This window comes from Tachysurus vachellii, chromosome 7 (genome assembly GCF_030014155.1).
Source record: "Tachysurus vachellii isolate PV-2020 chromosome 7, HZAU_Pvac_v1, whole genome shotgun sequence".
Classification (NCBI taxonomy): domain Eukaryota; kingdom Metazoa; phylum Chordata; class Actinopteri; order Siluriformes; family Bagridae; genus Tachysurus; species Tachysurus vachellii.
Genome location: NC_083466.1, coordinates 20,362,253 through 20,378,757, shown reverse-complemented (window position 1 = coordinate 20,378,757; position 16,505 = coordinate 20,362,253). Strand labels below are relative to the sequence as shown.

Here is a 16,505-nt window from a genome sequence, read left to right as displayed (position 1 = left end):
AAACTGTAAATGATCTTTATTTATATGTGTAACAATTTCACCACCAGGCTCGGTATAATCAGGGAGTAACTATTTGATACAGAGCCCTCTTCAATTGCCAGTTAACACTACTTCTAATGCATTGTTTTACCATGGAGAAATGATACACACAAATGCATTTTAGACTTTTTGTATTAAATAAATGAAAAAAATTAACATAGGATTACCCAGTAGATGTAAGAGAATGTTTTAGATTAAAGTTTTAACCTCAAGTCAGAATGCACTCAGTGTTTTAGATGTGAGCTTGTAATTAAGATCAATGGCGCAATTTGGAGCTCATATCCTTAGGAAAATACATTGGATTCGATAATCCTAGCAGTATGAAGAAATCTCTTGTCCTCACAGATTAAGGAGCAATGCAGATGTGCACACAGAATCCCACATCCCTGGCTGCTGTCCTCAACGCAGGTGAGTGCTGAATCTTCGTCAGCAACAGGAAGACTTGCAAGTGCTAACTTTAGCTTAGCTTAGCTTAACTCTCTCAGCTCTGTCCACGGAAACACAGTTCAACTCATTCTCTCGCAGTGCGGGTTGTCCACGAACTCCTCTGCGGTCCACTGGAGCAAGGAACAGTTTTCAAAGCTTGTTAAAACGCGTCTCTAATCACTTGTTTTACCTATTTTCAGGGACACACGGCTTCTGTGGCCATCGGCATCACATGTTCAGTCCTTTGCACTTTTTCGATTGTTCTCTCTCTCTCTCTCTCTCTCTCTCTCTCCCACTCTTTCTCTCTATCTCTCTCTATCTCTCTCTCTTTCTCTCTCTCTCTCTCTCTTCTACACTTCCAGTCTTATGTAGTACTTATGTAGTACACTCGGAGCATCATGGGATAACAACAAATGAATTACACCTGGGTTTTTTCATCTTATAAATGAACTATGAATTACTCCTACTATTTATAATGTAACAAAAAACGCACCAATACAGCGAAAAAAAATAGATTCCCATAAACAAAAAACAAACACAAAATATCCTGATTGCTGGATAATCAGGTTCTTAATATGTGATTTGTAATGACAAAGTTCCACAATCATAATGTCACATAATAATAAGAAAACAGACTGTAGGATTACAATTAAAACCAGGTATTAAAATAATATGTACAGCATTTTAAAAGAATATGTATTTCTAAAATTTAACTATAAAAGTAAACAAATTCTTTTTACTCTTACTATCTGATGATCAAATTTGAGAGGTTTAAATTTATTCAGTCTTAAATACAGGAGAGATGATCAGTGGTGCTGAATTTTTACCTTCATCATTATTACAAGGACAGAAGTATGGATAGAGTTTCTCAGTGAAAGACTGACCAGTGAAAGAGTAGATATGAGATCTGGACTTCACATCATAAAAGGAGACCAGACCCTCCTCATAATCCACAAACACCCCCACAACCTCCACCTTCTCTCTCAGTGTGAGGGGAACAGAGGGACCAGAAAGAGCCTTATACTGATTCTCATTCCTCAGCCAAACAGTCCAGAATCCATCCTGAGGAGTCAGTGTAATCTTCCCCTTCCTGTTAATGTTCTCTTTGGCCACTCCAAGATCCCATTCAGTTTTCCCTCTGACCTGCACCTCATAATAAAATCTCCCTGAGGAGAAACTCTGCTTTCCCAGCACACAGACACACCGATCAAACCTTTGTGGGGTATCAGGGAGATTCTGTTGTGTGTCTCCACATGTCACTTGTTTTCCATCAGCAGACAGGATGAGATTTGTATTTGCTGTATCAGGATCCAGAGTCACATCCACTGAGAGAAACACACAGTGTGTGATATGAGTAAACAGGTAAAAAATATTAAATCATCATCCAGTGGATCAGATTCATTATTGATTTATAAAAAGATTTGTAGAATATTGTTTAAAAGATTTCTTTAAAAAAGGAAACAAACTTTATATACAGTTTATAATAGGAGTCTGTCACAGATAAGAAATATAAAACGAAATATAAATCTTTCTGAAATTTCAGTGTTTTATTTGTACTAGTAATTTTTGTTTTTCAGGAAATACACAGAAAGAGTCACAGAACATGAGAGAAAAACATTTGAGGTAAAAACGTTGAGTGTCTCTAGTGATAAATATCTGGTACGTTTTACACAGAAGTGGGAGTAAGTCACACATGTGCAAGTCACAAGTAAGTCTCAAGTCTTAACCTTCAATTCTCAAGCAAGTCCGAGTCATTTTTTGTGAGAGTCAAGTCAAGTCAAGTCAAGTCACTGCTTTATGTCAAGCAATTCAAGTCAAGTCGTAGCTTGAGTCAAGCAAGTCATAGATATGTTTGATGATTTGACTAAATATATGTATTAAAGAAAGATAAATCTACAGTATTTATGGACTATGAGAGTTTTATATGCAACAAAAATTATTATATGCATTTATTTTTAAAAGGTGTCCACATACAGGTGAGTTGTAAATACAATAAAAATCTACAACTGAATAAAAATCAAAACTACAAAGAATAAGATGTAAATGTAACTGAAATAAGGCCAACATAAAAGCATGAAAAGTTTCAATATGCCTCAAACATGGCAGACGTATGGAAAAGTATATCTATAAAAAAGTACAATGGTCATTTTGCAACCAAATGGCATTTTTTGAACAGGCATTCCCTTTTAATGGGACATGAACACATCCTTAAATTAGATCCTTCCTTTTTAACAACAGAACAACAACAACAACAACGACCAATCACGTCAACCAGAAAAACATAAATTATTGAATCCCACAAACCTTGAAGTGAATTAACTATTGGGGAGAGAGAGAGAGAGAGAGAGAGAGAGAGAGAGAGAGAGAGAGAGATGATTGGAGTGAGTGTAATTTATTAATTAAAGGGATAGTTCACTTAAAAATGAAAATTCTGTTATCTATTATTCACCCTCATGATGTTACAAACCTGTATAAATTTCTTTGTTTTGATGAACACACGTAGATATTTTAAGGAATGTTTGTAACCAAACCATTCATGAGCCCCATTCACTTCCATAGTGGGAAAAAAGAATACTATGGAAGCAAATGGGGCTCATGAATAGTTTGGTTACAAACATTCCTTAAAATATCTTCCTCCATGTTCATCTAAACAAAGAAATTTATACAGGTTTGTAACATCATGAGGGTGAGAAAATTATAAAATAATTTTTTTTATTTTTGGGTGAACTATCCCTTTAAATTGAATGTGTGTGCGTGTGCATGCGAGACAAGAATATGGCTCTGCTTGCAACTCTGAAGTTTTTTATTTTATATTATATTATGTTATATATATATATATATATATATATATATATATATATATATATATATATATATATATATATATATGTCTTCTTCTTCTTCTTTCGGCTTTTCCCTTCAGGGGTCGCCACAGCGAATCATCTCTCTCCACCTATCCCTATCTTCTGCATCCTCAACACTTGCACCCACTAGCTTCATATCCTCCTTAATTACATCCATATACCTCCTCTTTGGCCTTCCTCTTTGCCTCCTGCCTGGCAGCTCCATGTCCAACATTCTCCTACCAATATACTCACTCTCCCTCCTCTGCACATGTCCAAACCATCTTAATCTGGCCTCCCTAACTCTGTCCCTCTGATGTACTCGTTCCTAATCCTGTCCAATCTTGTCCCTCCCAAAGAGAACCTCAACATCTTCAGCTCGGCTACCTCTAGCTCTGACTCCTGTCTCTTCTTCAGTGACACTGTCTCTAAACCATACAGCACGGCCGGTCTCACCACTGTCCTGTACACCTTCCCCTTGATTCTTGCTGATATTTTCCTATCACACAGAACTCCTGACACCTTTCTCCACCCACTCCAACCTGCCTGCACTCGCTTCTTTACTTCTTTCCCACTCTCTCCATTACTCTGGACTGTTGACCCCAAGTACTTAAACTCCTGTACCTTCTTCACCTCCACCTGTAGCCTTACTGTTCCACTTCCCTCCCTTTCATTCACACACATGTACTCAGTCTTACTACGACTGACTTTCATTCCTCTTCTCTCCAGCGCAAACCTCCACCTCTCCAGGTTTTCCTCCGCCTGCTCCCTGCTCTCACTACAGATCACAATGTCATCTTTAAACATCATCATCCAAGGAGACTCCTGTCTGACCTCCTCTGACAACTGGTCCATCACTATAGCAAACAGGAAGGGGCTCCCTGAGGCAGTCCCACCTCCACTTTGAACTCCTCGGTCTGACCTACAGCACACCTCACCACTGTCCTGATCCTCTCATACATGAGCTGCACCGCTCTAACATACTTCTCTGCTACACCTGACTTCCTCATACAGTACCACAGCTCTTCTCTTGGCACCCTGTCTTACGGTTTCTCTAAGTCTACAAACACACAGTGCAACTCCCTCTGACCATCCCTATACTTCTCCATCAACATTCTCAGAGCAAAAATTGCATCTGTTGTGCTCTTTCTGGGCATGAAGCCATACTACTGCTCACAAATTTCTACCACCTTCCTTAACCTAGCTTCCACTACTCTTTCCCACAGCTTCATTGTATGGCTCATCAACTTTATCCCCCTATAGTTGCTGCAGCTCTGCACGTCACCCTTATTCTTAAAGATTTACATCTACAGAATTTAGCAGACATTTACAGAATTTAGCAGACACTTTTATCCAGAGTGCCTTACATTTTCTTATTCCAGTTTTATACACCTGAGCAATTGAGGGTGAAGGGCCTTGCTCAGGGGCCCTGCAGTGGCAACTTGGTGAACCTGGGATTCGAACCAATGACCTTCCGATCAGTAGTCAAACACCTTAACCAATGAGCTAACACATCCCAAAGATCGGCACTAACACACTTCTTCTCCATTCCTCAGGCATCCTCTCACGTTCTAAAACCCTGTTGAACTAGTTAAAAATTCCACTGCTGCCTCTCCTAGACACTTTCAGACCTCTACCGGGATGTCGTCAGGACCAACTGCCTTTCCACTTTTCATCCTCTTCAAAGCTGTCCTGACTTTATACTTTCTAATCTTATCTACTTCCTGTTCCACAGAGTTCACCCCTTCTACTCTTTTTTCCCTCTGATTTTCCTCATTCATCAGCTCCTCAAAGTATTCCTTCCATCTCCTCTGTACACTCTCCTCACTTGTGAGCACCCTTCCATCTCTATCCTTAATAATTCTAACTTGCTGCACATCCTTCCCATTTCGATCCCTCTGTCTAGCTAACCTGTACAAGTCCTTCTCTCCTTCTCTAGTGTCTAACCTAGTGTACAACTCGTCATATACCTTCTGCTTGGCCTTAGACACCTCCCTCTTCACTCTGCGCTGTAACTCCTTGTATTCCTGTCTATTCTCTTCAGTCCTGTCCATATCCCACTTCTTCTTGGCTGATCTCTTCCTCTGGATACTATCCTGAACTTCCTCATTCCACCACCAAGTCTCCTTATCTTCTTTCCTCCTTCCAGATGACACACCCAGCACCTTTCTCCCTGTCTCCCTGATCACTTCTGCTGTAGTTTCCCAGTCATCTGGCAGCACTACCTGACCACCCAGAGCCTGCCTCAACTTCTGTCTAAATTCCTCACAACATTCCTCCTTTTTCAGCTTCCACCACTTAGTTTTCTTCTCTATCTTTGACCTCTTCCTCTTACGGACCATCAGAGTCATCCTACACACCACCATCCTATGCTGTCTGGCTACACTCTCTCCCACTACCACTTTACAGTCACTAATCTCTTTCAGATTGCCTCTTCTACATAGGATGTAGTCTACCTGTGTTCTCCTACCTCCACTCTTGTAAGTCACTCTATGTTCCTCCCTCTTCTGAAAATAAGTGTTAACCACAGCCATGTCCATCCTCTTAGCAAAGTCCACTACCATCTGTCCTTCAAGGTTCCTTTCCTTAACTCCAAACTTGCCCATCACCTCCTCATCACCTGTGTTCCCCTCACCAACATGTCCATTAAAATCCGCTCCTATCACCACTCTCTCACCCGTGGGAATACTCTCCATCACCTCATCTAATTCACTCCAGAATCTCTCTTTCTCCTCTAACTCACAACCTACCTGCGGGGCATAATTCTACATTATCTTATCTAGCATTCAATCAATCTACTGATTCCATCCATCCATTCATGTCTAATTTATCTGTTGTCCACAAGTTTAATTGTTTCATTAAAAATATTACACAGAGCATAAGTCCAAATGAAGGCAGTCTGTAACTGATTAAAATATATAAACATTGTTTATTTATTTATTTGTTTGTTTGTTTGTTAGTTGGTGTTATTTCTTTGGGACAGTGGTACTGTAGTTAAAGTGGTTAAGTCTCTGTGTTGATTGGGGTTAAAGTTGCCCCTGCTGGGCCCCTGAGCAAAAGGCCCTCTGCTCCAGAGGTGCTGCTTCTTCTTATAGTGAGATTTTAACATTTTAGTATCTACAGTATATGATTAAGACAGAGGAGAATCTACACCCCTGGTTTCTGCCCCGGGACACCAGTGGATTTTCCTAGAGTCTGTACTTCTGAACTTACTGTATGTATTCTGTATCTCCATTTCACGTTGATGAGCTTGACAGGTATGTATTGTGTTACCTGATAGAATACTGAATAATCACATTGTAAATGTTTCCTCTCAAGTTTTTTTAGTTTGTTTGTTTACTTGTTTGTTTTGTAGAGTTTTACACTAAAATGTAGACGTTTGGGTAAATGATGAAAATTGAAGAAATCATAAATCACACCACCATAAGCAGATATACTCATTTGCACCCACACACACACACACACACACACACACACATGGCATATTTCAAACACACACCACATATTCTCAAACACTGACTCTCTCTCTCTCTCTCTGTGCTACATGAAGCTCTCTCTGTCATTAATGTGAACATGTGGAGGTTTTCCTGATTCTGATGAGAAATATAAATTTTATTCCTTCTGCAACTTTACTTTAATGATATATTTGTGTTTGTGATTTTTATCACTCAGGAAAGACAGAAAGAGTCACAGAACATGAGATAAAAATATTTGAGGAAAATCTTGATCCTGATGGACAAAATAGTTCAGTAATAGTCTCTATATAATAAACTGTGTCTGTAGTTTAGGGCTGAAAATCACAGACCTGAATTTCTACAAGTTTTATTTAACTAATACAAAAAATATTTTATTATATTATATAATAATATATAATATAATATTATATTATAGAATACATTCATGACTTTTATGTTCAAGCTTATTTGTAAATGATAGACACACTGCATGGTGTAAAAACTCTTTTCTAACTGTAGGAGTTTAAAACTCTCACATTTTGGACAGCATAAAGATTACATTTACCACTGATATTCAAAGAAATCAATCTTTTATCATGCAGTTAAAAATGGTATAAAGTTAATCTCTGACCAAACATCCATGTTTCCTGCATTATTTTATTAGTTTAATGTAAGAAGATGATCAGTGTTTCTAAAGTAGAAAAGGGTTTAAGGGCTTTAGTACATGACAGTAATAAGGAGCTATAGTGAGGAGGATAATGAGACACTTTAATACTCCTTTTATCTGGAGAGATCTACAGATGAAAATAAGTCTGATGATGCAGTGGTGTAATGCTGATATGTACATTTTAATATGAGAGGAAATCAGAAAGCTCACTGTACCTGCATACTGCTGAATCCTCTTCAGTTCTGTGGAAACTAATTACAACAAAACATCACTGTCATTAGATTTCAGATCAGTTATTGGTTGATTTCATTTAAGTTTTGCAAAACACATAACTAAAACATTTACTTTAGTTTATTATTAGAGACTTTTTTTTTATCTAACATACAAAGTAATTTCTCACCTCTTTTCTTCTTGAAGTGATCTGCAACCTCTCTCAGTGTTGTATTAATCTTTAGTTTAGGTCTCTTGGTGAATTTCTGATTGCATAATGGACAGAGACAGTGTTGACTCTTGTACCAGCACTGTGTAAGGCAGCTCTTACAGAAGTTGTGTCCACATGGAGTAGTGACTGGATCAGTGAACACATACATACAGACCGCACACAGCAGCAGATCTTCAGACAAGAGACTGCTGGAGTCATGAGAAACTAGAAAAGAAAATGTTACACATTGTTGATAAATGGTGTAAATGGAGTAAACTGCATCTGTAGTTTAGGTGTGAAAATCACAGACCAGAATGTCTGCAAGTTTTCCTAAACTGTGTAAAGGCACTTGTTGGGGTGTCAGTTACTGTTAGTGTAAAAATGTTATTTTTGTAGAATAGATTCATGAATTTTTCAGTGAAAAATGGTTGCCATCTGACATCACTGATTGAACATCAGCTCTGTTTGGATGATGAGAGGATGCAGGGTGTATTTAAACAACATTGTCCTGCTAGAAGTGTGTGTGGTTGGGTGGGTGCTGGTGTGGTTGTGTAAGAGAGTGATCTGTTTATGGGAGGCTTTATAAATCTCGCCCAGAAGTTTGTATTTATTGTTTAGTGATTGTACTTTGATTGAGCTTTGTTTGATATTTTATCAAGTTTTTCTATTAATTGTAATTTAATATTTGGTACACTTTTTCATTCTTTATTTGTTGAGTTCTATTGTTTATTTGGAAAGGGGTTACTAGGGAATGGGTGCCATTTCTTTTTGATCTTGTTTTCTCCTGTTTATGTTAGTAATGGAGTTAGTGTATTGTGTGTTGTGTTGTAAACTTTGTTGTTTTTCTTTTGTAGTGTATTTAGTTTCTCCCTAAATTAGTTAGATGGGTTCTGTTTATTGTTTTGTCCTGATCCCCCTCTTGAAGTCTTCAAAACCTCCTGCACTTCATGTTTGTGAATAAATGAGCTTTGTTCATTTTGACTTGGTTGTATAGTGACATTCTTTTTTGTGACAGGATTGGGGTTGAGTTGTTGATCCTCACAGTTGACACACACCACCTTTTATTCTGTAACTCATCCCTCCATCCCCAGACTCCTTTTGTTCCCTGGGAAAGTAATGAAGTATCACTGCTGAGCAAAGTGACACATTTTTCAGCCTGTAGTTTCATGTTAATGTTCATTTACAGATTCCTAGATTATTAATCTTTTATAAGTCTTAGACTTTATCAATATTCAAGAAGAATATTACATATAAGACATTATTGTGATGTAATATTTTACTATGAAAGCTGTCTGACCTTCTGTGCACATGACTAGAAGTTATTTGTGACTAGAAATTGTTATTTCCATAGAGAATTTATGTAAAATATTAGAGGGTCAAAAGGAGCTGGAGACGAGATGGTGAGACTCAGGATAATAAACAAATTAGGCAGACCTTGGTAAGATCCCTGTGATACTAAGAGGAGATCTGAACTCCATGTGATCCCTACACCAATACAACATTTGTCTGACTGTATATTTGTAATCACACCATCTAGTGTCACCCATATGAGGATGGGTTCCCCTTTGAGTCTGGTTCCTCTCAAGGTTTCTTCCTTTACCAATCTAAGTGAGTTTTTCCTTGCCACTGCTGCCTGAGGTGACTATGAGGTGCGCTATACAAATAAACTTGACTTGATTTGAATCCTGATCAAGCGTCGTGAATCTAGCCAATGATTGGTGATGTTTTCCTTTCTTCTGTTTTCTGCCTATAAATCATGCCTATATAACCTCAGTGTAATGAATGTTCTAGGCCCTTCCTCTCTCATTATACACAAGGAGTCCTGCTGTGCAGCAGCACAAATACATTGTGAACCTTTTTACTCTTGCTCATGCTGAACAGTGTGCTATTTTTATGTTCTCAAAAACTTCAACAACAATAATCAGTCACAGATTTTGCTAAATATATTATTTGGTAACTATTTTACATCTTTCTTTAACAGTTTCTATGTATTTGTTATTATTTGTATATTTTAATTTTACTGTCTACAGAAATTTAGCTCAGTTACATAGAGACAGTTTCAGGGAGTTTTTCATGATGCTTATTTTCAAGGTTTAGTTTTTTAATCATTTAAATTTTAATTAATCTCCCTGATTAACAACTCACCATATTTATATTCCCAGCTTCATAAGTATTCTATAAGTACTAGAAGTAACCATTCTATAAGTACTGCATTATCAGAACTGTCAGTCATCACATTATCCGTGTATGTTACACACACTACTGCTGCTGCATATTGCACAAAAGCAAAATATTACACAATATTGTTATTAGCACTACCATGCACTTCTCACACTTTATGTACATAACTGACCAGTCAGATATTCTGTATTCATATTTAATACTCATACTGTCTATATTGTCTCACATTGTCTGCATTTTCTTGTATAGTCTGTATTGTCCTGTCTTGTATAGTATAATGTTATTTATGTCTGTACTTTTGAGAGTCACAAACAGCTGGAACCAAATTTCTTGTTTGTGTCAACATCAACACACTTGGCCAATAAACCTGATTCTGATTCTGATTCATTTTTCTGCCATTCAGTGTCAGTGAAATAAATTAATATACAAATATTAAAATAGCAAACAAAACAATTGACTTTTATATATCTATGCAAATAAATACAAATTAATACAATAATAAATAATATAATTCTAATGAGGTATTATTTATTTCTTACATTTCATTACATATTTAATTATTGAATTACATATTGAATTTATAACTAATAAAGTAATATAAATCCTTACAGGATCAGTGTAAATAAATGTCTTTCTAAGATGTTTGTGTATTATTACACAACTCTTATTCTTGTTACATAAGGCAGTTAAGACAATTAAGCCATTCACTGAGATAATTTTTATAACAATTTAGATTATAATAGTGAGAGTACTTCATTAAAACATGTAGAATATCTATAATTACTAAACATACAGAAAGCTAATCATGCATAAACTGTATAACTTACATGATTCTGGTTCATCCATGCTCCTCGTTTTTCTGCCTTTTGTTTGTGATAAAGATTCAGCCATTTACTTCCTCCTGTGTTTTTAACCTTTACAGTAAGAAATCACATCATTCAGTCCACACATGTAACAGTTTGAGGTTTTACTGATTAGTCTGTTTAACTCAGTTATGTCTGTCTGCAGTGTTAAACCTAATGAATGACACTAGAAGCATTTAGTCTGTGATTTAAAACACATGTAAACATTCTCATCTTCATGAGATTGTAATAAACAGAATTTCACTGAACTTTCTCTCAGCTTTCGGCTCATTAACTGTATCATTCACAGTTTCTCACATCCAGATAAGTTTGTAAGTTTACGTTTCACCCAGAGCTTACCACACACACACACTCTCTCTCTCTCTCTCTCTCTCTCTCTCTCTCTCTCTCTCTCTCTCTCTCTTACACTTTTTCCAGTTAATTCAGAGTAGCTTACACATTGTCAAATTCAGTCTGTAAGCATAAGATATAATTTTAATTTAACTTTTATTTAAACTTTCATGCTGTAATCAGTTCAAATATTTGAACAGTTATTAAAATACTGCAACCTTTGGCCCTGTTTTTCAGTCTCAGTTGATCACTGTTCTTTAAAGATTTTGTATTCTGTATTCATATTTAATACTCACACTGTCTATGTTGTATCACATGGTCTGCATTTTCTTGTATAGTCTGTATTGTCTTGTCTTGTATAGTATAATGTTATTTATGTCTGTACTTTTGGGAGTAACAATCAGCTGGAACCAAATTCCTTGTGTGTGGCCAATAAACACTTGGCCAATAAACCTGATTCTGATTCCGATTAGTTTTTCTGCCATTCAGTGTCAGTGAAATAAATTAATATACAAATATTAAAATAGCAGACAAAACATTTGACTTTTATATATATATATTCAAATAAATACAAAATATAAAGAAAGAAATAAAACAATAATAAATAATATAATTCTAATGAGATATTATTTATTTCTTACATTTACAATATAATAAAGTAATACAAATCCTCCATAGTTACAGAATCAGTGTAAATAAATGTCTTTCTAAGATGATTGTGTATTATAACACAACTCTTATTCATGCTGAACAGTTAATAAAATACTGCAACCTTTAGCCCTGTTTTTCAGTCTCAGTTTGTCACTGATCAATTAAAGGCAAAGATTATTGTTATTATAATTATTTTTTTTTTAAATAATCAACTTCTATTTCAGTGTCACAGTGTGTTAGAGACTGACATTGTTAAGGTGTGCAGTTTATTCTGATAAATCACACACAGACAAAACCTCAACTACATAACACTCACTGAAGTACATAACTTTATTTTACTTGCCTCTTTTCAGGTCAGAATTCACTGCAATAATAATACTTTCAGATTCAGTGAATATCCTGTAGATAAATCTAGAAATTCATGAAAAATAAGATTACAAGATTTCTTCTTGACTAGAGAGCTAACTGCTTTTCACTTCCATGAAAAGGCCCTTAAACTTCAATTGCTCAGTTGTATAAAAATGAGATAAAATGTAAGTCGCTCTGGATAAGGGTGTCTGCTAAATGCTGTAAATGTAAATGCACCTAAATTCAACACAGGCAATGATGATGTGGCTTATTCACTTGGCAGGCTCAACATTGGTAGCCAGCGAGCTAGAACTTATCACTCAGTTTCATTTCACAAAAGCAAAAATGTCAATCTTTGTGGAATCTCTGTGACCAAATCTCTGTAAAATGTGTGAATTTAAAGCTAGAGAAGGTTGTTCTATACTGAGAAACTACATGCTGCTATATCGGCCGAGCGGTCATCTGTCCTCATCCTCTTTGACCTTTCAGCAGCATTTGACACAGTCAACCACAAAACTCTTTTATTAACCCTAAGGAGTCTTGAAGTTTGTGAAGCAACATGGAAGGTTGCTCAAATCAGGTAACATGGGATTGAGATCTGATCCATGCAGCTTTAGTGTACACTTAGCAATCAACTGAAGAAAGGCACTTGGACACTGGTCTCATCTCAACTCACTCCTTCACTCTTCTTTTCATTTTTCTTATACACAACATCTGAACAACCTACAATGCCATCTGGTGGACAAAACATATTCCCCCTCTTTGTATGAAAGAAAAGTAAGAAACTTCAACTTTCCATTTTACATTATCTACATAGTCCTTCATCCATATCGGACTCTTCTTCATCCTAACACTCCTTTGGCATGCATTTAGATCTGTTTGAATCCCCTTCGTCTTCCCAGCACACTTGCAGAAACGGACTGTATTCAATCGTCTCCCATCACTGAGAAGGTAAGTACCTGCTCGTGGTTGTTTGTTTGTGAACTGTGAGAGGTTGTGAGAATTTCGAGTCTGTTTTCTGGTCAAGGAATGGTTTTCTCACCCACACTTCATCTCCTGGTCCAAAAAAATGAATTCTTGCACTTCATTGGGCAGCCTGGTAAGCCTTAATTTCCTCTTGCTTGGCTTTAACATACTCCCTAATGGCAGAATCTTGTGAGATCTGTGCATGAAGGATGTGCAGTTTTGTGTGCATTTGTTGCCCTCTTATCATTTGGAAAATGCTTTGTTAGTAGCTGCATGTGGTGTTGATCTTTAGACATGTAGAAATGCAGGCTGTTATTATTTCTATGGCTTGTGCAGCTGCATAGCAGTTTGGGTGAAAATTGTTTATGTTTAAATAAAGTTCTCGCATACCACCCCGCTGCTGCGATCCCTCCACTGGCTTCCGGTAGCTGCACGCATCAGATTCAAAACACTAATGCTGGCCTACAAAGCCAAAAATGGACCAGCTCCCTCTTACCTCAAAGCCCTCATCACTCCTCGCATTGCGCCCTGCACCCTCCGATCTACCAGCACTGCTCGACTGGTTCCACCATCTCTCAGGGTAAGAGGCAAGTATACTACAAGACTCTTTTCTGTTCTGGCACCAAGGTGGTGGAACGAACTTCCCCTAGAGGTCCAGACAGCTGAGTCACTGGCTATTTTCAAGCGGCGGTTGAAGACCTACTTATTCAGGAAACACTTCAACTAGCACTTCTTTCTTTATCTTTTGCATATAAAAAAACAAAAAAAAAAAACAAACACAACCTTTGACACTTTTTCATTGTAACTCTGAACAAATGTTTTAAACTCATGGTATCTTACAGTAAGTATGTAACCTAGTGACCCAGCATTAATGATTCAATGTTAGAGATTTAAGCACTTACTGTATGTACGTCGCTCTGGATAAGGGCATCTGCCAAATGTTGTAAATGTAAATGTAAATGTACAGTATGAAGTTCCTGAGGATTCTATTGAAACGCTTGACATCTCATTGTCCTTCAAGAAATCCTGGAACATTGATGAACAATACTGACTGCTATTGTCAGTGGCAATGTATTCAGGGTTGCCTTCATGAGCAAACACTGTGGTTAGAAATGTCAATAATGTATTAGTGGTACAGATGAGCTGAAAGCCACCTCAGGTCATTTACTGTAGTAGTACTGTAGTATGCCTAGCAGTCTCAAACGGTCCCATCTCCAAAATTCTTCTACCAATATAACCCCTTTCCCTCCTCTGTACATGTCCAAGCCATCTCAATCTAGCCTCTCTGACCTTGTCCCCAAAACAGCTGTCCCTCTGATGTGCTCCTTCCTGATCCTGTCCATCCTCGTCACTCCTAAAGAGAACCTCCATTCCTGCTACCTCCATCTCTGTCTCATGTCTTTTCCTCACTGCTACAGTCTCTAACCCCTACAGCAGAGGTATTCAACTAAAATTTAAAGGTCCAGTAAGAGAAAATTTCTTGAAGCAAAGGTCCGTTAGATCATAATGTCTCACTAGTTAGTGTGATATATATTTATGTAGCCTAGTAGTTGTATCAACATCTGCAAGCAATCAATACCTGACTGTCAAATCAAATAAATTCAGTACAATTCAAAAACTTTTTGACAATATTTATTGTTACGTAACATAGAACTGAACATATGTATGACTGTAGATATGTATAACGTTCTCTCGTTAAATAAATATAAGTAGGGCTACATTTCAAATTAAGAGAAAATAAATAAAATGTGAAAATTGTGTATGTGTAAATAAAGTGCTTAACTTTCCCTTTTATATCTCAGTGAGAGAACTGAGCTCTAGTTTGGCTTGCCAGGATGTTAAACCTGGGCTTGAATGGAGTCAGGGCCGTTCTCATACACATGTGGAGGTTCTCATTAGTGACCCTGGAACGATATTTAGTTTGGATTATATTCATTGTAGAGAAAGCTGCCTCCCAGTTGTATGTAGAGCCAAACATGGTCAGGATGTATAGGGCTACTTTCCTCAGACCTGGGAAAGCTGTCTTCAGATTTGAGTGGATGTGTTTGTTCAAAAAACATTTTTTGTCATCTCATAATGGCGTTTCACATTGCCTCATAATATGAGACACTCTGCTGAAGTGTGAAGTGTGACGTGTGAAGAGAAATGAGTCTCCGTCTCACTCGTCTGTTTCTCTCCCTTTCTCCGTCTCACTCGACTGTTTCTCTCCCTTTCTCATTGGTCTGTGCGTTTCCATTACCTTTACCGTAAAGACTGCAAAAGCTGGGCCAATTAAAACAGAAGCGCTTCCTCAAGTTTTAAATCATAACCTTTTGTTTTGGCTGTAGGTCCGGGTCCGGATTGGACAGCTTCTGTTAGTGACCTATGCCCTACCGCATAGCTGCTCTCACTACTTTCTTGTACACCTTTTCTTTGATTCTTGCTGACACCATTCTGTCACACAAAACACTCCTGGCACTTTTCTCCACTCACTCCAACCCGTCTGCACTTGCCTCTTAACCTCTTTTCCACACTCCCTGTCACACTGGACAGTTGATGCCAGATACCTAAACTTCTACACCTTCTTGACCTCAGCCCCCTGTAACCTCACTGTTCTACTTTCTACCCTCTCATTTATACACATGTATTCTGTCTTACTAGGAATGAGTTTCAATCCACTTCTTTCCAAAGCAGACCTCTACCTTTCAAAGTGTTCCTTCACCTGCTCCCTACTCTCCTTGATGTAGCCCCACCTCCACCTTAAACTCCTCTGTCTGACCTACAGCACATCTCACTGCTGTCATACTCCTCTCATACATATCTTGAACTACTCTGATGTACTTCTCTGCCAGACCTGACATCCTGATACAGTACCATAGCTCCTCTCTCAGCACCTTGTCATACACTTTCTCTAAATACACAAAGACGCAGTGCAGCTCCTTCTGACTATGTCTGTGCTTCTCCATTAACATTTTCAGAGCAAAACTTGCATCAGTAGTGCGCTTTCTGGGCATGAAGGCATACTGCTGCTCACAAATATCCGCTTCCTCTCTTAGCCTAGCTTCCACTACTCTTTCTGAGTTTTCTTTATATATTACAGAATATTACACTTGATGTGGCTTTGAAGTACAACCTTGGTCATTTTTATCCATATGCTTAATGTTTAAGAATACAGGAAAAACAAATTTCACTGACAATCCTGGAAAGTAGCTCAGAATTAAAACACAACAGCGATGCTAGTAATGTGTCTGTGTTTTAAAAACTTGTCTTATGACACTTCACTTGTCTGTTGGTTGTCTGTTGACTATTTGGAGGACTGACCCATGTAAAAATCCA

At 37.5% G+C, this 16,505-nt stretch overlaps 1 protein-coding gene across 1 annotated transcript; it reads right to left on the bottom strand.

Annotated features, from left to right (window-relative positions):
* Positions 1 to 808: 808 nt before the first annotated feature.
* LOC132849229 (zinc-binding protein A33-like) lies at positions 809 to 16,183 on the bottom strand. Its single transcript, XM_060875488.1, has 3 exons — positions 15,976 to 16,183; positions 7,831 to 8,076; positions 809 to 1,784 (listed from the first exon to the last, which is right to left on the bottom strand). Exons 1-3 carry the CDS (start codon positions 16,181 to 16,183, stop codon positions 1,243 to 1,245), a joined length of 996 nt encoding a protein of 331 aa, XP_060731471.1. The 3' UTR covers positions 809 to 1,242.
* Between the last annotated feature and the right edge of the window lie 322 nt (positions 16,184 to 16,505).

What these genes read in the sequence shown, in the direction of transcription:
- LOC132849229 (XM_060875488.1), bottom strand. Translation starts at nt 16,183, where the DNA reads ATGCCCAGAAAGCGCACTACTGATGCAAGTTTTGCTCTGAAAATGTTA. An exon ending in TCAAGATATGTATGAGAGGA is followed by an intron (nt 8,077 to 15,975) that starts GTATGACAGCAG and finishes TTTCTTTTCTAG; the next exon opens with TTTCTCATGACTCCAGCAGT. An exon ending in TCACTTCAAGAAGAAAAGAG is followed by an intron (nt 1,785 to 7,830) that starts GTGAGAAATTAC and finishes TCTCAGTGGATG; the next exon opens with TGACTCTGGATCCTGATACA.